The sequence below is a fragment of the Schistocerca nitens genome, chromosome 8 (assembly GCF_023898315.1).
Source record: "Schistocerca nitens isolate TAMUIC-IGC-003100 chromosome 8, iqSchNite1.1, whole genome shotgun sequence".
In the NCBI taxonomy this organism is placed as follows: domain Eukaryota; kingdom Metazoa; phylum Arthropoda; class Insecta; order Orthoptera; family Acrididae; genus Schistocerca; species Schistocerca nitens.
Genome location: NC_064621.1, coordinates 534,637,214 through 534,657,994, shown reverse-complemented (window position 1 = coordinate 534,657,994; position 20,781 = coordinate 534,637,214). Strand labels below are relative to the sequence as shown.

The following is a 20,781-nucleotide window of genomic DNA, read 5'->3' as shown; positions in this document are numbered from 1 at the left end:
TAAACAGACCCAAAGCCGTCAGACCACCACTCAACGTTACTCCTATCTGAAGCGTCAAATGCGGCGATGTTCTTTGATGCGTTTCACCCACTGTCCAAATAGTCTGATACATTTTCTGTGGGGCTAAGTAGGACGAGGTAGCGGACCAGTCAAGATCTGACACAACTAGCTTCGTTCTATGATGATGGGTCCCATGTATATTTCGTTTACCCACCAAATTTGTTTGTTTCTGGTGACACTAGAGATGTATAATACGTGTGACATGAACCAAATCTATGACGTAAAAGAAAAAAAAACCGAAAAAATATAAACGTTGGCGGTAGAAACACTCAAATTTTAAACTGCTTTCATTGCTGTGTACATATAAATTAAAGTATCTCGTTCTAAAAGAACACATGCTTGAACGGTGTTGTGTATGTATAAGAGTAGTTTATAGTTTTAATGTGGTAAGTCTGGTCTTTATACAGCTAGAAATGAACGCTGATGGCAGTTGTTTTTTTTTGTTTCTTTCAGTCGTTCCAATCGAAGCTGTCCTTCAGCTCCAAAGAGATTGTGGCGATCAGCTGTTCGTGGTGCAAGACGGCCTACCACAACAAGGAGTCCTGCTTCAATCTTCAGAAGATTGGAGAGGAGTGTAATCTTGGTATGTCTCCACTTACCACAATACTTTTGACTAATTATTGTTATCCTACATGTCTCACGTAACATATACAACGTGTTACAGGCATTTGTCGCACCACAATAAGAAAATCCATTTAAGCATATGTACGAAGAAAGCTTTTTTAGCTGTTAATGAAAGGACTTGTATAAAGTTCTGCTGTAACAAACCCATAAAAATGTCTTTAACACGCTCTTGTTTCTTTCACACAAGCATGCATTCATAGTCTTTCGCACCCTATCAAAACACCTGATTAGGTCAGATGTTCTTTTTCATTCCAGTGGATCCATAGTGACGAGATCTTCCGGGCTCTAGAATATGTACCGAGCCAGGTGGCTCAGTGGTTAGCACACTGGACTTGCATTCGGGAGGAAGACGGTTCAAGCCCGCGTCCGACCATCCTGATTTAGGTTTTCCGTGAGTTCCCTAAATCGCTCTAGGCAAATGCGGGGATGGTTCCTTTGAAAGGACACAACCGATTTCCTTCACCATCGTTCCGTAATCCAAGCTTGTGCTCCGCCTCTAAATGACCTCGTTGTCGACGGGACGTTAAACTCTAATCTCCTCCTCCTCTAGAATATGGCAAGAATACACAATACATATTTAAAAAGAAAAACAAATATACTAATGTACTTTTCACAGATCTCACGTGTAATGGCTCTCATGGATGTGAAATAAGTTCAAAAAAGCACATTTTTATTTAAAGGGTAGTAAATAATCTGGCAGAAAGCATGTAAATGTTCAATACACGGCGCTGCGTATGATAATTCTTAGGCTATATGTAGCCATGCATCATCAAACAAAAATATCGTTTTACAGTATTTATTTACAATGATCATTACTGCACTAGACCGGCTAACCGCCAACGATTCAACATCGTATGGCAGTAGTTCTAGTCCACATTTCGCAGTATTGTGCAGTATATCCATGTGACAATGTCCTGTAATAAGCTGTGGTGCTTCAAACTTTTTTTTTCAGTTCCATGTAAACAGATTGGTTCTTCCCGTAATTGACGGAACGGTTGTCCGCACGATAAGCAACTAACTGCGATCCTGAAAGACCAGTCTTAATTATGCTACTTTAAGCCTCTTGACTATAGAAGTTGTGTATTCGTAAAAAATCTATAACAGCTGAAGTCGTTCCCATTTCTTGACCGAAGTATCTGATAGCAACTGGAAATAATTTCATATTTCGTTTATTTGAAGCATCACATGCGATCAAAAATGTAGTTGTACCAACTTTTTCAGAATTGGTTGCAGAGAATGTGGAGCCAATACATTCTCTACAATAACGACAGTTTTACTCTGTCCACAGTGAATTTTGAATGATAGTTTCGAATCTTTGACAAAAATGCAGATAGAAAAGTATTTCCACAGTCTTGTGAAAAGTAACTGTGATGATGTTTCGCTCCATGATATGTTAATATTAGTTCCTTTGCTGACACTTCCTCTTTCTTACTAGTTCCCGCTGACACGAAATACATTTGAACATTGGAGTTTCGTAACACGTCCCGCGCCTTATCAATATGAGTCTTAGTATTGGCACGACGCTTTCATTGAGTCGTATTTCACTGTAAAACTTACACGGCATGTTGTACAATTTCCGGTATATTCATGTTGTTGTTATCATGTATCGAAAGCCTGTTTATTGTAGCCATTTGTCACCGATACGACGCTGAGGGCTCTCTTGTTTAGCTTACTGCATTTGAGAAGCTCACTATAATACGTTATGCACATACGCGTATCACTCCGTCACTGCAATGCCATTCTTAAGCACTTGAATTTTAAACTAGAAGCATGCCGTGTGCGGTGCACTTAATACAGCCACGAGAAAAAAATTCACTGCATCAGTAAGCCGCGCGCAACAATGGGTATACTTGGTGCGTTCATTTGTTCGACAGCGGTATTCCTTTTAAAATTAGTAGGTCTGTAATGCACGCACTGATGATAAAATGAAAATTCGACATTGTCACGGTTTGTTTTGTCTGTTTGCTTTTTGCCGCAATGCAATATAACTGTGCAGAAGAACAAAGAGACATAAACTGATATTGCAACTCTGCTTGAGGTGTCCATGTGGAAGGACATGTAGCTGTCATAAGAATGCACAAGCTATTATTGATCTTTCTTTCTTAGTTCGTTCATATTGGAGCGGCCTTCAAATGACTTGACAATGGACACCGCGGTTTAACAAAAACACACAGCCTCTTTGACACGGCTTGTCGAACAAATGCACGCTCCAGTTTATATTAAAATATATTGGAATTCGTTGCGACATCTTCCCATTGCTCCCAACTTGTGACGCAATCTGATACAAAATATTGAACCCAAAGAATAATCAATTTGAGAAGTTTAACTGACTATTTTCATTATTCGGCTTCTGGGTGTTGTTGTGTCGTCTTCTTCTTCTTCATCATTCATCCCCATTACGGTCGGAGGAAGGCAACGGCAAACCACCCCCATGAGGACCTTGCCTAGTACGGCGTTGCGGGTCTCCCGCATCGTTCCCCTACGCTCTGTCATGGGACATTATTTCCGTTCTTTAAAAAATTAAAAAAATAGTAAATACGAATGTAGCCTAATTTAAGGAGGTCCAAAAACCAGACTTTTGAATCCCTGTCGGGTCGTTCAACCGGACACCACAGTTTCATTTAAAAATTTGACTGTCCGGTCCAAAACCATACAGTTGGCAACCCTGTAGCCACAACAGGACATGGCTCGAACGTGAAGCAGTCATCTAAATCACTGACCTTGCTTCCCCGCTACGTCGACGATATCAGAATTCTGGCCCCTCTGCTATGTCGGGCTTTGTGATGATGGGTCGGCGTCTTGGAGACAGTATTTGCGATATTAGCAGGTAGCCCATGATGTAACTTTGACCTGCCGAACTGGCCGCTTCTGCTGCCTCTTGCATCAGCCGCGGCAGATGTCTCCGTTGTACTCAGCCATACCCAGTAAATGATTTTTGGTGCAACAATATGACAAACTTCATGTTGTGGAAGATTATGGTAAATGATTTAGACTGGGGTGTTTTATGTGGTGTAATTCTCGTAATACATACAAAAAACCAATATATCACCAACAAATGTTAAAATATATAGCGCAGGCACATCATGTGCAACCCGCTTTATAGCATAAAACATATAAATGTTTTGTGCTGCAAACGTCATTTAACAAAAGAAGTATATTTCATGCTAATGAGTACCACTATAATAATTTAAATTTTAAAAAAAGAAAAATTTCGCGAAATAAGTGTTACTTTCCACAGAAATCACCTCTCAACTAAGAATTGTTGAAACCTTAAATGATGTATTTGCTGCGTCAGTGGCACGAAAACCCGTAAACGCTCACGACCTCATAAAGAGCGATGATAATTTATTCGTGGCTAAGGGATAATGTGCGCATTTCACAGGGCGCAGTAGACCAGTAGCAGAAATGGCTCCAACAGTCAAATCTGTGGCTGCTGCATTATAGTGCGACAGATACTTCTTGACTCACGTCTCAGTTTTCTTTCTCTCAGTCTGCAGGCAGATTGTTGAAGACCTGCCACCAGAATATAACAAATGTCCCTGCAGCCAAGAAGATTAAACAGTCTACATTTCTTAATTAGAAGATGAAAATGAATGCAAAAAGATGCATACAAGCCACAGTCGAGGCCGGATTTGCACACAGCGAGGCTGTAAGCAAGAGGCTTTTCGGCCTTTCTCCCCCATATTTCTCGTGTGTTGCCGATCTTCGAAGTTCCAATGTTCCATTCATTTTTTGTTGGCCTATGAAATCAAGATACCACTGCAAAAAAGTACATAAATAAATTGCAATCAATAATAAAATGTCTTGAAACAAACATCATGGGATGTAAACGTACATGCGAAATATCTTTTAGCTATACTCCGCCCATCATAAGAATAAACCTGACGTAAACAAACACAAACGCGATGATTGGTCAGAAGCTGTAGCACACGTACAGTGGTGTTGCGCTCTTGGAAGTAGGTCCTACGTAAGTATTCCATATATTGTAACAACGATGTTATGAAAATGGAAGTTGGTATTCACCATATAGCAGAGATGCTGAGTCGCAGATAGGCTAACCAAGCTTTCGGCCATTAAGGCCTTCGTCAACAATACACACACACACACACACACACACACACACACACACACACACAGTCTGAGGCAACTGAAACCACACAGTTGCCTGAGACTGCAGTGTGTGTGTGTGTGTGTGCGTGTGTGTGTGTGTGTGTGTGTGTGTGTGTGTGTAGCCTCAAAATCGGTTATGCAATAAAGAAATTAAAAATAATGCTTGCAGCCAGAGGCTAATTTTATAAGTGCAAATCATCACATGCCTGTGTTCCCACCATCCTCTATAATGGAAAGTCTATGTATAATATAAAAACGTGAATGAAGAGAAGTAATTAACGATCTGAAGTAAGATAAATTTGCTTATCAGGAAACTTAAGAAGCATCAACATAAGATTGTCTGTTTCTTTTATTGTTATATGTGTTACATATCCTCATTTCTGTGCTTCGTACAGTGTTATTGTCACAACCCGATAAGTGGCTGCCTGTGGTTTCAGGAACTCATGCGGAGATTGTAGTGCCTCCTTCGTGGATTGTTAAACTGCCTCGAAGAGGAAGTTTTAAATCCAGTTTACGAAAATCTCCAAAGAAAAAGACTGCAAGCAAGAAAAAAAGCAAGGAGAAGGTATGTAATCAGAGATGACGTGAAGAAGGACCAATGTATTTTTACTGTAAATGACTTTCCATCAATGCTGTAAAAGCACATATGTGCCACAGTTTTTACCTGAGTGCAGTTTTTATCCACTATTCATCATTCTGCTCTGGAAACATTATTACTTGCGATAATAATAGTGTGCGTTCTCATTCTGTGATGTGTTATGTTCAGATACACTTTCTAGATAATATAGTTGCAGTTTATAAGCGGGTTTTGACTCAGCAGAGCCGCTTAAGATAAGAATATTCATATATAGTAGTTCTTAGTACAGTTAATTGAAGAAATGAATAGTAGGCTATCTAAATTAGGAGTAGTTAGCTTGTTACAAATCTTGTAAAAATGTTACCTAATGACTGTAGCATACACGCTGTATGTTTTGGTTGGTTTGATGGAAGAAGTGGAATGTTGCTATTGCAAAAGAAATGTCTTTAGTTCCATGCTAATGTTTCATCCATTGACTGTTGGCATGTGGAGTGACATAAATAGATAACAAACAGATGTTGATAATATGTTATTTTTGTCCTTGTGTGTGCAAGTAATTAATTTCTGTTTGCATTTACAGAGTGACAAGGACCAAAAGACATTTGTGATAAAGCCAATTCCTACAACATCTGTGAAACCTGTGATTGTGTTTATTAACCCAAAGTCTGGTGGAAATCAAGGGGCGAAACTGCTTCAGAAGTTCCAGTGGCTGTTAAATCCCCGGCAGGTTTTTGACCTCACTCAGGGTGGACCCAAGATGGGGTAAGAAGGCTGGCTTGTCAAACTTCACATAAACGTAAAAAGTTTAACCATGTGCCTGTTTCTGTATAATTACTTGATTACAGCTGATCAACCACTGCATTTCATTGTTATGCCACATACACAAAACATGAGGTAACTTCTTGTAGTCATTCATAAGAAATTTTCTCAGGAACCCCCCACTGCTATCAACATCATCATATTCGTATGTCCAGTTTTCTGTACTGTGTATAGTTATCTGAATTTGTCCACCCAAAATATTCAGTTCATAAGTTGTTAGTTTATACCAAATATGTGGGCAATATATGAACAGTAGATTCCATAGAAGTGTTGGAGCACGTGAGGCTATAGTGACCCTACAACTTATCTTAGAAAATAGATTAAGGGAAGGCAAACCTTTGTTTCTTTTGTAGACTTATAGAAAGCTTTTGACAATGTTGACTGGAATACTCTCTTTCAAGTTCTGAAGGTGGCGGGGGTCAAATACAGGGAGCGAAAGGCCATTTACAGTTTGTACAGAAACCAGATGGCAGTTATAAGAGTCGAGGGGCATGAAATCCCTAAGCAGTGGTTGGGAAGGGAGTGAGACAGGGTTGTAGTCTATCCCCAATGTCATTCAATCTGTATATTGAGCAAGCAGTAAAGGAAACAAAAGAAAAATTCGGAGTAGGAATTAAATCTATGGAGAAGAAATAAAAGCTTTGTAGTTTGCTAATGACATTATAATTATGTCAGAGACAGCAAAGGACCTGGAAGAGTAGTTGAGCATAGTGGACAGTGTCTTGAAAGGAGGATATAAGAAGAACATCAACAAAAGCGATTAGGAAATGAGAGACTTAAAGTAGTAGATGAGTTTTGCTATTTGGAGAGCAAAATAACTGGTGATGGTCAAAGTAGATAGGATATAAAATGTAGACTGGCAGTGGAAATTAAAGCATTTCTGAAGAACAGAAATTTGTTAACATTGAGTATAGATTTAAGTGTCAGGAAGTCTTTTCTGAAGGTATTTGTATGGAGTGTAGCCATGTAAGGAAGTGAAACATTGACGATAACTAGTTTAGACAAGAAGAGAACAGAAGCTATCAAAATGTGTTGCTGCAGAGAAGTGCTGAAGATTAGATGGGTAGGTCACGTAACTAATGAGGGGGTACTGAATAGAATTGGGGAGAAGAGGAATTTGTGGCACAGCTTGACTATAAGAAGGGATTGGTTGGTAGGACATGTTCTGAGGCATCAAGGGATGACCAATTTAGTATTGGTGGGCAGCGTGGAGAGTAAAAATCATAGAGGGAGACCAAGAGATGAATGCATTAAGCAATTGAGAAGGATGTAGGTTTCAGTAGGTACTTGGAGATGAAGCAGCAGCTTGCACAGGACAGAGTAGCATGGAGAGCTGCATCAAACAAGTCTGTGGACTGAAGACAACAACAACATATGAACAGTATATTTTGTATGTGTATTCAGCAAAGTGTGCTGCACAGACTGTAATAGACCTCTCTAACAGTGTTTTGTATAGTCTGTGTTGTTGCTTTGACAACATACTGTCATATGCTAATTCCATATGTAATCATGAATGTTAAAATATAGAAGTCCTTATTCCTGCAATTTGGCATTCAGAATTATTAAATTGGTATTCAGAATTATTTATTTCACTGCACTAGTTCTAACAAGTTACGGGTCCAGAGAACAGTGAATGTGTTCAGAATAAGTGTTCTTATATATAGAAGAGAAGAAGTCATTGGAATAATCCTGAATGAGAAAGTGTGTTGTGAAAGCTATTGAGATGAGCCGGTTGTGCCAGAGATTGCATAATTTAATACTGTCCCTGTTACCAATAAAGGCAAATGTGAAAAATGAGTGCAGCACAATCAAAACAAATAGAGTGACTTGTAGGTCATGAGAACTATGCTGCATGGAAATTAGCTGTGGAAGTGTACTTACATTTGGATGATTTATGGGATGTAGTGAATGGTACAGCATAGGTAAGGACTGGAATGCAAGATCATAGCTGATTGTCTACATAGTTCACTGGATCATAGAGAAAACTGTGACGAAAAAAGAAGTTTGCGACAAGTTACAGAGTACTTTTGAAGATGGAGGTGTCACAAGAAAGCCAGATTAGTGCAAGAACATGGACCAATTCATCAATCAGATCATATGTACATCAAATTTACTGATGAACAATGTGTTCAGTTTTTCCATTGACTGTGAAGGCACAGTATCACTAGTAGGAATGTCTGATGAATGTGCACCAGTAATTAAGGGGTTAAAAAGCTCAGGCATAATGATTATAGGAATAGCATGAAAGTGAAGATTCTGCAGGACATGCAAAGTACATCAGAGTGGCCCTACTGTGGAGAAGGAAACTGCTCCAGTACTCTATTCTTAGAAGAAAAAGAAGGAACCAGTCAGGTGCTATAACACTCAGAAGATGTGCCACGTCGCATCCCAATGTCACGAAGGGTTAAATACAAAGGAACTGAGAGGTATGAGTCCAATAGCCCAGAGAGAAAAACTATTAATAAAAGTAAGGCACTTTCGATTTATTACTCTTGTGGAAAAATGGGTAATAGAGAACCAGAAAGCGCATTACATTCTGGAGCATCAGTGCATGTTATTAAGAGATAAAACAGCTCTTGATGAAGTTACTGATAAAATACATACACCACAGAAAAAAGGTATAGCTTTTCAAAATCCCACAATTCTCTCCTGTGGCAATGCACAAATATGAAATTTGACTCAAAGATGCCCACAACCTTCCTCTGTACTGGCACAAAAGCTTAGAACCATACATCACTCTCCAGCATGGTGACACTTCGAATAGCAAGGTGTCGACACATGGAAAAAAAGGAAAAAAAAAAAAAAAAACTTTCTGGGGAGGGCAATCACAGCTCACATACATTGTGAGTAAGATCAACATCATTTGACACTCAATATTTTCAAATTATCATAAAAGTTACAACAGTTGAAGTCTAGAATGAGAGTTGTTTCCGAAAAGGTGCATAGCTGTATGGAGGTGCTTCATTTGCAGCTACCAGATTCATATCAATATAGAAGCATCTTCTGGTTCGTAATGGTTATATTTCCATACTGTAGGTGGACAGTTATGGAGTCCCATCCTTTGGGAAGTTATCCTCTTTGGCACAGTTGCCTTCTGCCTTCCAGTGTATTGCTAACCGCCACAGGCTGCTTACACCATATAGGCCTGTTAGCAATATGGGGAAGTACGCACATCGCACAAGGTTTTAAGTTTTACTTACATTGATTTTATACAACTGGTGTTTACTGGATTATGTAATATATTCTTAGGGGTGTTATCCAGCCTGGCTAATTCAGCAGTCATGCTTTGTACATTTTGTCAAGCATCTTTTAGGTATACTCAATTTTATTATGACTGCTCTACAATGTAGTTTGATTCCTAATGGGAATAAATTCCCAAAATCGAGGCTTCATAATTGTCTATCTACATTATGGAAATATAACCATTATAAACATGAAGGTGCATCTATATTGTATATTGACATGAAACTTGTAGTTGTGAATACAACACCATCTTACGAGAGCTGCTCAAAAACTAAGGTGGCTTTTTAAATTGCGTGGGCAACATAATTCGATTATTGATTTTTTATTTATTTATTTTCTTTCTTTTTCCGTGGCTTGGCTTTTGCATCATGACAATGCACCTGCTCATTCATCATTACTTGTGAGAGATTTTTTGGCCAGAAACAACATGGCAATCATTCTTCAGCCAACACATTTACCGGATTTGGCCCCCAACGACTTTTTTTTGTTCCCAAAGCTGAAGAGACCTATGAATGGACGAAGATTTTCAACGATTGAGGAAATAGAAACTGTATTGCTGGAAGTACTCAATGCTTTAACAAAATGTGCTTATGAGAGTGCTTTGAGGATTGGAAGAAGCATTGACACCAGTTTACTGCATCTGAGGGGGATTACTGTGAAGGGGACAACATGAATATTGATGAATAAATAAAGATTTTTTCGTAAAAATATATATTCACCTTACTTTTTGAACACACTTTGTACAGCTTGCGCCCTTTGGAAATGCCTCATCTCTCTTGACTTTAATTGTTATAGTACACTCCTGGAAATTGAAATAAGAACACCGTGAATTCATTGTCCCAGGAAGGGGAAACTTTATTGACACATTCCTGGGGTCAGATATATCACATGATCACACTGACAGAACCACAGGAACATAGACACAGGCAACAGAGCATGCACAATGTCGGCACTAGTACAGTGTATATCCACCTTTCACAGCAATGCAGGCTGCTATTCTCCCATGGAGACGATCGTAGAGATGCTGGATGTAGTCCTGTGGAACGGCTTGCCATGCCATTTCCACCTGGCGCCTCAGTTGGACCAGCGTTCGTGCTGGACGTGCAGACCGCGTGAGACGACGCTTCATCCAGTCCCAAACATGCTCAATGGGGGACAGATCCGGAGATCTTGCTGGCCAGGGTAGTTGACTTACACCTTCTAGAGCACGTTGGGTGGCACGGGATACATGCGGACGTGCATTGTCCTGTTGGAACAGCAAGTTCCCTTGGCGGTCTAGGAATGGTAGAACGATGGGTTCGATGACGGTTTGGATGTACCGTGCACTATTCAGTGTCCCCTCGACGATCACCAGTGGTGTACGGCCAGTGTAGGAGATCGCTCCCCACACCATGATGCCGGGTGTTGGCCCTGTGTGCCTCGGTCGTATGCAGTCCTGATTGTGGCGCTCACCTGCACGGCGCCAAACACGCATACGACCATCATTGGCACCAAGGCAGAAGCGACTCTCATCGCTGAAGACGACACGTCTCCATTCGTCCCTCCATTCACGCCTGTCGCAACACCACTGGAGGCGGGCTGCACGATGTTGGGGCGTGAGCGGAAGACGGCCTAACGGTGTGCGGGACCGTAGCCCAGCTTCATGGAGACGGTTGCGAATGGTCCTCGCCGATACCCCAGGAGCAACAGTGTCCCTAATTTGCTGGGAAGTGGCGGTGCGATCCCCTACGGCACTGCGTAGGATCCTACGGTCTTGGCGTGCATCCGTGCGTCGCTGCGGTCCGGTCCCAGGTCGACGGGCACGTGCACCTTCCGCCGACCACTGGCGACAACATCGATGTACTGTGGAGACCTCACGCCCCACGTGTTGAGCAATTCGGCGATACGTCCACCCGGCCTCCCGCATGCCCACTATACGCCCTCGCTCAAAGTCCGTCAACTGCACATACGGTTCACGTCCACGCTGTCGCGGCATGCTACCAGTGTTAAAGACTGCGATGGAGCTCCGTATGCCACGGCAAACTGGCTGACACTGACGGCGGCGGTGCACAAATGCTGCGCAGCTAGCGCCATTCGACGGCCAACACCGCGGTTCCTGGTGTGTCCGCTGTGCCGTGCGTGTGATCATTGCTTGTACAGCCCTCTCGCAGTGTCTGGAGCAAGTATGGTGGGTCAAACACACCGGTGTCAATGTGTTCTTTTTTCCATTTCCAGGAGTGTATTTGTAATTACTTGAATGCTTGTTGAGTGTTGGATGTTGTTGTTATTCATGTAAAAAGAAGGTGACAGCTCAGAAGTTCATGTGAGGTATAAAGTGGGTTAATGATGTCACATTGGCACCAAATTCCACCACAATTCTGCCTAATGCCATCGTGACCATGTCACACAATTGGAAGGTTGTCACAAAGCTACTTACTCACATTTCATCCCTTCTTTTGACACCCCTGTGATGGATGTCAGAACCATGACACCCAGCCCAGAAATATTGTGGTTTTCTAATGGGTGGTTGAGGAAAATGTTTCGGACACACTACCACTCACAATCGACATGAAAAGCCTAGGGAGATGACATGAAGGGTGTGAATGAAACCACCTACACTCATGGGGTGTTGATTCCCAAAAATTTCACAGTCAAAAATGACAGTTTCCAGCGTGATGAGCAACAGGATGATGTTCTTGACAACGTTGAATGCTGCTGACACCCTCTGGATGATTTAACCGTACTCTTAAGGACATTGTGGGGCTGGCCCCCCATTGTACATGATCTGACAACTTTGGACAGTAGTATGACTGCAATTTTTGTTCTGGAATACACTGTGGGACCATTAGGGACAGTTCAAAACCTTTCAATGAAATTTGAAAGTGATCCAAAACATCGAAAGGTGTTTATTCTTTTTCAGCACTCCCATTTCGCACCCTCCTATGGCGTGATGATTGAGGGGTGCGACAATGACATGTGTGAATAAAAGGCTCTCTCTAAGACCCTCCTCCCACCCCGCCCCCCTAATTTCACGACATCTTCGGTACCACCCACACCCCTGAAAGAAAGAAAGAGTGAGTCAGTAAGTAGTGCAGTAGTCCACTCTGTGTCATGGCAAAGTTGAACAGCCTTCAAAATGTGATACCATCGTTTGACCATATCATTGCTGGCTGGTTGATATGTGGTGGTGATGAGTGCACAGAGTCGGGCAAGCTGTGGTTCAGTTTGCCTTCTACAATCCGTGGAGATGTGGAGTGGAGACCAAAATGAACTATCCACATACTGATGACAGCTCATGCCATTCTTTCAGCTGATATGTCAGGAATTGATGTCACCTCTGGCCGGAGTGTGAAACGATTGATGATGGTTAAAAGGTACCACAGGCTGTCAGAGATGGGTAGGGGACTGACAATAGCAATATGGACTTCGGTAAACATCCCTGTAGCCTCAGTGAAATCACTAACAGTAGGATGGACATGCTGGCCAACCTCACTATGCTGACAGGAAGCATCGCAGCAGTGGACCTAGTTGTGGCAGTCTGAGAAGATGCCAGACCATGCATAGCAATGGGCGAGGAGCCTGGCAATAGCCTTAACATCAGGGTGACACATGTCGTACATTTTGTCAAAGACCTGCCAGCAGAAAGGAGCTGGTAGGAAAGGACATGACTTGACAGTGACAGTGGAGGTGTTACAGAACTGTTGTGTCTTTGCCAGGGATAGACACACACTTCAGTCTGAGGCCAGTATTCGGGATGACGGTAAGAGTCCAGCTCAATAGCGACCTCTTGTGCTGTAGTCAGGACAGCAAAATTGATGCAACCAGCAATCCCAGCGACTTGTGACAGTCAGCAACAATATTGTCCTTTCCCTAGATATGCCAAATGTCTGTGCTGAGCTTCCAGACATATTTACATTAGTGGAACTGGGCATGGTGGGAACTGATCTGTTTGAAGTTGTACATGAGTTAGTGGTTGGTAAATATCATAAAGTTCCTAGCCTCCAGTGATGGGCAAAAGTAGCGGATTGCCTCATAAATAGAAAGCAGCTTCCTGTCTTAGTTGCTCCACTGTGAGCTTCTTGGAAAGAAGGCCAACAATTGCAAGGAACATTGAAGGGTTACTACAAGACTGCACCAAGGTATGCTGCTGCCTGTCGTTGACCACCAGTGCATGTTGGGCATGTGATGGGTGAAACAGAAGTGCAGCATCGCAAGACTGTTCTTAGCAGCAGTTACGGTAGTGTCATATGGTCTGTCCAAGGAACATGTTTGTTGCTATTAGTGTTAGAACTAGTAAGAACATTCATCAGTGGCTTTTGAATGAAGGCTGTGCTAAGGAGATGATGGTGGTAGAAGTTCAGCATCCCAAGGAGCTAACAGAATTCTCTGAAAGTTTGTGGATGCTGAATTTCCTGAGTAGTCTCAACTATTTTGGGGAGGGGCTGACACTGTCTATACAACTCTGGTGGCCAAGGAATATCTCCTGGGTGACTCCAACTCCGACCCAAAAGTCGTTCAGCCAGTGAAACACTGGTGACAGATGTTCAGTGTTGGTGTTGTGAAGAAGAAAACACCAATACGTCATCTAGGTAGACGAAACAAAAGGTACATCATACAGTGCACTATCGTTGAATCACTGCCATGTCTATGCAGTATTTCGGAGACCAAATGTCGCTTAAACTGATTCGAAGAGGCTAAAGGATGTGGTGACGGCTGTCTTCAAGATGCCTTCTATGGCGACTTTTATCTGTGTTAGTGCCTTCGTGAAATCGAGGCTGTCGAACACTAAATCGCCACTGGGGATGTGGTTGAGGTTGTGAAGTTTTGGGGCCCGATATTTGTTTGGGGTAGTGTATGCATTAAAAGCACAGTCATCATTGCAGGGCTGCCAGGATTCGTTCTTCCTCTGTACCAGGTGTGGAGGAGAGGACCGAGGGCTGCCTGAGTGGCGAATGATGCCATTCTGAAGTATAATCTTGATTTTGACTTTAGCAGCAGCAAGTTGTTCCGGTGGGATGTGTTGTGGTTTGCTGAAAACTGGAGGATCAGGCATGGTGTGGATATGATGGACCGTGCTGTGCCGTACTTCTTGTGGTGCTACAGGTGGACATGTGATCGCTGGGAAACTGTCAAGGAGGTCCTGGTACTGCCCTGCATCATCAGCGCAGACAAGCTTCAGCACAAAGTTTTGTGCAATGTGGCAGAACCTGCCGATTGATCGATCAGAGTCCATGTTGATAAGATGACAGCTGACAATGTCAGGAAAAAGCCGAAAATGTGCTAAGAAATCGGCATCATCTCTGCGATGGTGACTTGCCAGCTGAAGGTGTGGTGCAAGCCTAGGTCCAGTCGCCAAGTGCATCGAGCAGACACCCATTGGTAACGATGCACGAGTTGTTGGCATTTGACAGTCGAAATGGCGGTGTTGGTTGATGCTTAGGGAGGAGTGTTCATGGATACACACACAAATCGGGAACCAGTGTGTATAATTTAACACTGGCCAGACTTTTTGTCATCGACAAACGTGCAATTTGAGGCAGTGTGCTGTAAGTGTGTGCTCACTCACAGATGCTGCTGATGTCTGGATGGTTGCATGGTGGACAGCAGTGGGGAGCTTGTTTTTCAAATGTGCAGTGGTCCAACATATAGTAGGTTGGTCTTCGGTACATCCTTGGTCCCATATGTGCTGGCAAAGGTGTGGTGGTGCGGGAACAGCAGGCGGCTGTGCACAAAGTGCAGATATTTGCACTGCGAGAGCTTCGATCTAGGCCGAAAGTAACTGGAATCCCTGGCTGGCCACGATGGGTGCCATGGCATTGCTGCCCACTGTGCTGGCCAGCAGCGTAGTTGTCGTGTTGAGGGAGGCACTGGTAGCGGCAGCAGGAGCTGGCCCAGAACGTGGGGCTGCAGTGAGGCCTTCAAACACAGTGTTGGTGAGCATTGTTGGGTAAGTGACTGCTGAGTTGTGAAGATGGCACCTGCCTGGCTAGACAACTGGTTCAGCCAAAGCACATGGAACAACTTGTCTGAATCTGTGCTGATGCCAGCCGTGCTGCAGAGTTGGAGCAGTAGTGCCAGTAATTAGCTGCGTACACTTACAGCTGGAGATCTGGAGAGGTGGCATATGTGCTTCCTCTTGAGATGCTGGTATGGCAGAGCTGATATCGTAACCAAGTCATCAACCTTGGTGATGTAGCACTTCTTGAACAGGCTAACAATATAAGTGTACATTGTATGTTGTGATGTGCCACTGCAATGGGAGCTGGCCTCAACTTGCTTTAACCAGAGGGCCAGGCGGGTAAGCCAGAAAGGTAGTATCTGGCTGGTGACATGGGAAATGACTAAGAGGCAGCTCGCCATGCGATTAAGTGGCATCGGTGTCAGTGGAAACGACCTTGTCGGAGTGAACCGTGATGTATCTCACGTGCAAAGCAATTGGTCTGCATCAGCCGTGTGTCACCACTTTGGAATAATTTACATAGAAGGTAGGACAGGCATGTTCTGGAAAATGAAACACACAATTATTCACTGAGTTAACATTCATTGATAGTGTTGTTGGTACAAGAACCTAGTCACTGAAGTGATCACAATGTCAAGTAACATTACCTGTCATGGGGGGATCACATAGTCGCTAAACATTATCTGTTGCACTAGCAACCGTTGAAAACAATGCACAATCCATTGCTCAGGTGGGCACCTCAATCGCTGACACAGAATATCACACAAGTGACCACTGAAGATGCTAAACATTTGGTCTCTGGGATGGGTATTTAACATAATAAATTCTGAGAGTGAAGAGCAAAATACAAAACACGACTTGTAATTAAGAGATATTCACAAAAAAAAGGCAAAAGAAGGCATAGTGGTAAAACATGAATTACTTAGGTACCTTTTAGCCATAGCAGTAAGAGATGATTTCCTAACTCACCAAATGGATGTGAAGACAGCTTACTTAAATAAGAAATTACATGTGATTCCACTAGAAGCTCGAAAATCTTGTCTAGAAATAAGGAAGATTTTGTGACTGAAGAAAAGTTTTACAGATTGAAACAGAATGGACATTGCTGAAACAGATGTCCACACAAAACCTTGATGAAAACTGGTGTGAAACAATCAAGGCAGATCCAGATATGTTAAATAATTGAAGTAAAGAAGATGTCACAACAATGGGTATTGTGGTTGGGTGATTTCTTTATTCTGAATAAAGATGAAAATGGATGAACAATTTTAAGAGAGAACTAGAAATGATGATTAACATGCATGATTTGGTGAAGATAAAGCAGTACTTGACAATGCAGATTGTTAAAAATAAGAAAGCAGAAGAGTTACGCAAAGACCAATCATAACACATAGAGAAAATTTTGAAAATGTTTGGTATGAGTGACTGAAAACCCATTTCCACACCATTGGAGCCAGAAGCCAAATTAATAACCAATGAAGATGATGTAGAGTGCAATGAAAGTGTACTATAGTTGGGGCAATAGCGAGCCTGTTATATTCATCACAAACTTTGAGGCCTGATATTGCTTTCACCCATATTGCAAGCAGATTCTACAAAAGCCCAATAGAGGAACATTGGACCACCATTAAAAAGATATTTAGATATGTAAAGGTAACCAAAAACTATGAATTAAGATGTTGTTCAAAGTGAAATACAGAACTCAAGGGCTATACTGATGCAGACTGGAGAAGTGAGCTAGAGTACAGACATTCTGTTACTGAATGTTGTTTTAGATTAATGAGGGGACTTATATCCTGATCCTAATAAACACAGAAAACAATAGCCTTGGTCAGTGAAGAAGCTGAGTACATAGCTTTATCACACACAATTCAAGAAGCATTGTGGATCATGACTCTAATATGTGAGAGAGATCCTATTGTCAGTATGGAATCCTCTAAGATTTTCTGTGAGAACAAGGGAGCTATAAACTTGATCAGAAATGATGTCACTAATGTCAGAACTAAACACAGTGATATAAAGCTCTATTTTATAAGGCAATGTTAAAGTATAACTTGTTGTTGTATTCCTACAATTTAGTGTTCAGAATTACTTATTTCGATGCGCTACTTCTAACAAGATAAATGCAGTTGAATGTTTCTGTTTCTTGCTTCCTGTAAGCAATAAGGCATGTTTGTAGAGCTCTCAGCCTAGCATGGAGATGACACAAATCATCTTTGGACAATACTACGCTGTATGAGATGGGGTGTAAAATTTCAGAGCCGTACACTTTGTTGATTCTTCATAATGATTGTTTAAACAATCCAGTGTTAAGATTTTTATGTAAAATGGAGTACAATTGAAGTGTGTATGTGATAAAGTACTTTCTTTTAAGACTTTTAATTCCAATAAAGATAAGCAATATTAGGTTCAACATTGAGAGAAAAGCAGAGATAGAGGAAGCTTTAAGTCTGTTAAAAGGGAAAGATAGGATCCTTAATGAATTACTGAATTATGGAGGATATCCACTAACTGAACAGTTGATATTAAAGTTGGTTAACAATATTATAACTGGTAAAAATATTCCAAATGAGTGGAGAACTAGTATTACAATTCTCGTATACAAAAAGGGAGATAAGAAAGACCCATCCAATGACAGAGGGATAAATCTACTGAGATCAGTTCTTAAACTTATAATAAAAATAATAGGAAATAAAATAAAAAGCATTACAGTTTGCACACATCACCATTAAATTCCTCTTAGTCTGTTCATTATTTTCAAAAGCTTTGGTAGGCGTAAGATACACAAAATAAAAACTTTTTACTTAACTCCATTTTCTCTTCTTGTTGTTGGCTCCAATTTTTGTTGTGTCTAGGGTTACATTCTTGCAGCTGAAATTTTGATTTAACGGGTTCTTGATAACTGAATAACTGATGAAGATTTGTTTGGGCTATGAATATCTTTTTATTTTATCCCATTCTTCTAAACCACACCAAAGAAAGACTTACAAACTCCATTTTGATCAAAACCATCGATTACATTGTTGTTGACAAAATAAGAAATTCGTCTACTTCCATCAAAGGCATGTCCAATACTACCTACACTCTGCTGTGCAATTAATATGAATTTTAAGTATGCCAGAAATTTTGTAATTCCAATTATTTCTGAAATAAACTTAACAGATGTGCTAAACCTGTTCTAAAAATGGGGTCCTTCTAACTTAATAAAAAGAATTGAAGACATTTATTCCAAAAACTACACCCAGGCAAAAAATGGTTCCAGGTTAAGTAGCTGCATAGCAGTTAATAATGGCATTAGAGCCTGCTGCTTTTTAATTTAGTCATGGACAAGGTGATAAAGAAGGTATTGGCGGATAGCAATTATAGAATGGGTGACAAAGAAATAAAAATAATTTGTTATGCTGATGATTCAGTTCTGCTGGCAAACAGTGAAGATAACCTGGAGAAACTTTTACATATATTTAATGTGGCACCCAAAAATCTAAATGTGGTAGTATCTACTAAAAAAATAAAACACTGTATTACCACATCTGTGGAACCAATTACATGCACGCTGGAAGTGGGTGGGAAAATTATTCAACAGGCAATCACATTGGAATATCTTGGTATTGGGAATAATATACAAAACAATAGTTAGACCAGTTATGCAAGACTGGAAACCTCAAAAACAAAAAGACTTTCTTAAACCACAGAAATGAAAATTGTGTATTATGGGGAAGACACTGCAAGATAGAGAGAGAAGTGAAAATATTAGAAAAGAATGTAAAATGGACTCCATTAATGGTGGGTACATAAGAGAAAGCATGAATGGAACAAATACACAGACAGGCTGGATGAATGGTAGATTGTGAAAATCATAAGAAATAAATTACCAGCTGGTAGAAGAAATATTGGCTGTCCAAGGAAAAGATGGAGGGACGACTTCAGGGTAGACTGTGGGATACTAAAGGATGCAGGCTTTAGTCTAGGAAGAAAGGAAGAAGAAGGTTGGTTGGTTGGTTGGTTGGTTTGGGGAAGGAGACCAGACAGCGAGGTCATCGGTCTCATCGGATTAGGGAAGGACGGGGAAGGAAGTCGGCCGTGCCCTTTGAAAGGAACCATCCCGGCATTTGCCTGGAGCGATTTAGGGAAATCATGGAAAACCTAAATCAGGATGACCGGACGCGGGATTGAACCGTCATCCTCCCGAATGCGAGTCCAGTGTCTAACCACTGCGCCAAAAGGAAGAAGAAGAAGAAGAAGAAGATTAAAAGAAACTCCCCCTTTATTGTTGTTGGTTAAAAAGTCCTTCAGCATGAGAGTAACCCAAGTTGTAACACCCGTAATATATCATCAATTTGAGGTACTGGAATGAAGTTCTCAGCAAATTGTAATAAGCAAAATAGCTAGTACTTTTCTATATCATCAGTATTCTTTGTCTTTTGAGGTATAGAAAAAACTGCAGGGTTAATTTCTAATTTTTTAAATGGAGCAGTGTACATTTTTAAAAAGCATTCAACATTTTGCAAAAGGAGGAATACTGTGATATAGCAGGCAACAAAATTTAAAGTAGAACTTTCGGCAAATGGTTGACTAATTCTTCTCCATGCAGTAATGCCAGTGGGATTCATAGAAAATATTTTGTTATTGTTTAAATCGAAGAAACTGGCTATCATGAAGCAATAAATGGGAACACATTAAAGCATTTGTTTGAGGACTCCCTCTTCAAAAGCTTGAGTATGCCTTCTGTTAATCATTTATGGTAATTGCAGTCTAATCTTTCTTCCTTTTCCTTCCACAATTACAGTGGTTGGTGCCATATAGCATTCAGTATCTTATGCTGGTGCACTCATAGTTGGATCCAGAAAACTGGGTATTACCAGCCGAGTTGGGTGGGGAGGGGAATGTACCGTAGGACCGTGGAAAATATAAATTATTGCATTTGTGCACAAAGTAAACCGTTGTTGCCTGTATATTTGTACATGAGCTGTTTGAAAGTCTGTCTGATACTGAGACTTCATCACTACAGTTATAATTGGCATCTTGGATGGGTCTAGATTAGGGATTTATGGCAAAGAATAATAGAACTGTGCACTTGATAAGTAGAATGATTGACGAAAGAGAGATCAACACCAGATAAAATGAAGTACAGTGTTTGGGCTCTTGCAGCATACAATTTGAAGTATTCTGTTTAGGTTGGGCATCCCTATCTTGCAAGGAAAAGAATTGTCTTTGTGTCCTCTAACACATCTGGGATTGTTGATGCAAAACTTAATGATATTCACTGGCTGCTATTTGCACACTACTGCTGCAACTGGGCATCCACTGAGTGTCAACAGGTGGCCTTTTCAGATGAATCATGTTTTTTATGCATTGATGTGAAATGTCTGAAAGCAAACACCCTGCAGTACTAGTCAGCAGAGCCCAGGCC

At 41.2% G+C, this 20,781-nt stretch overlaps 1 protein-coding gene across 3 annotated transcripts in view; it reads left to right on the top strand.

The window, feature by feature from the left end:
- The window catches only part of LOC126198537 (eye-specific diacylglycerol kinase), a 679,131-nt gene that overhangs the window by 504,112 nt on the left and 154,238 nt on the right, over window positions 1-20,781 (top strand). For all 3 annotated transcript variants that reach the window (XM_049934939.1, XM_049934938.1, XM_049934937.1), the window contains exons 4-6: window positions 514-643; window positions 5,232-5,359; window positions 5,952-6,133. In XM_049934939.1, coding sequence (XP_049790896.1) covers window positions 514-643; window positions 5,232-5,359; window positions 5,952-6,133 — 440 coding nt within the window. The remainder of the gene's footprint in view (window positions 1-513; window positions 644-5,231; window positions 5,360-5,951; window positions 6,134-20,781) is intronic.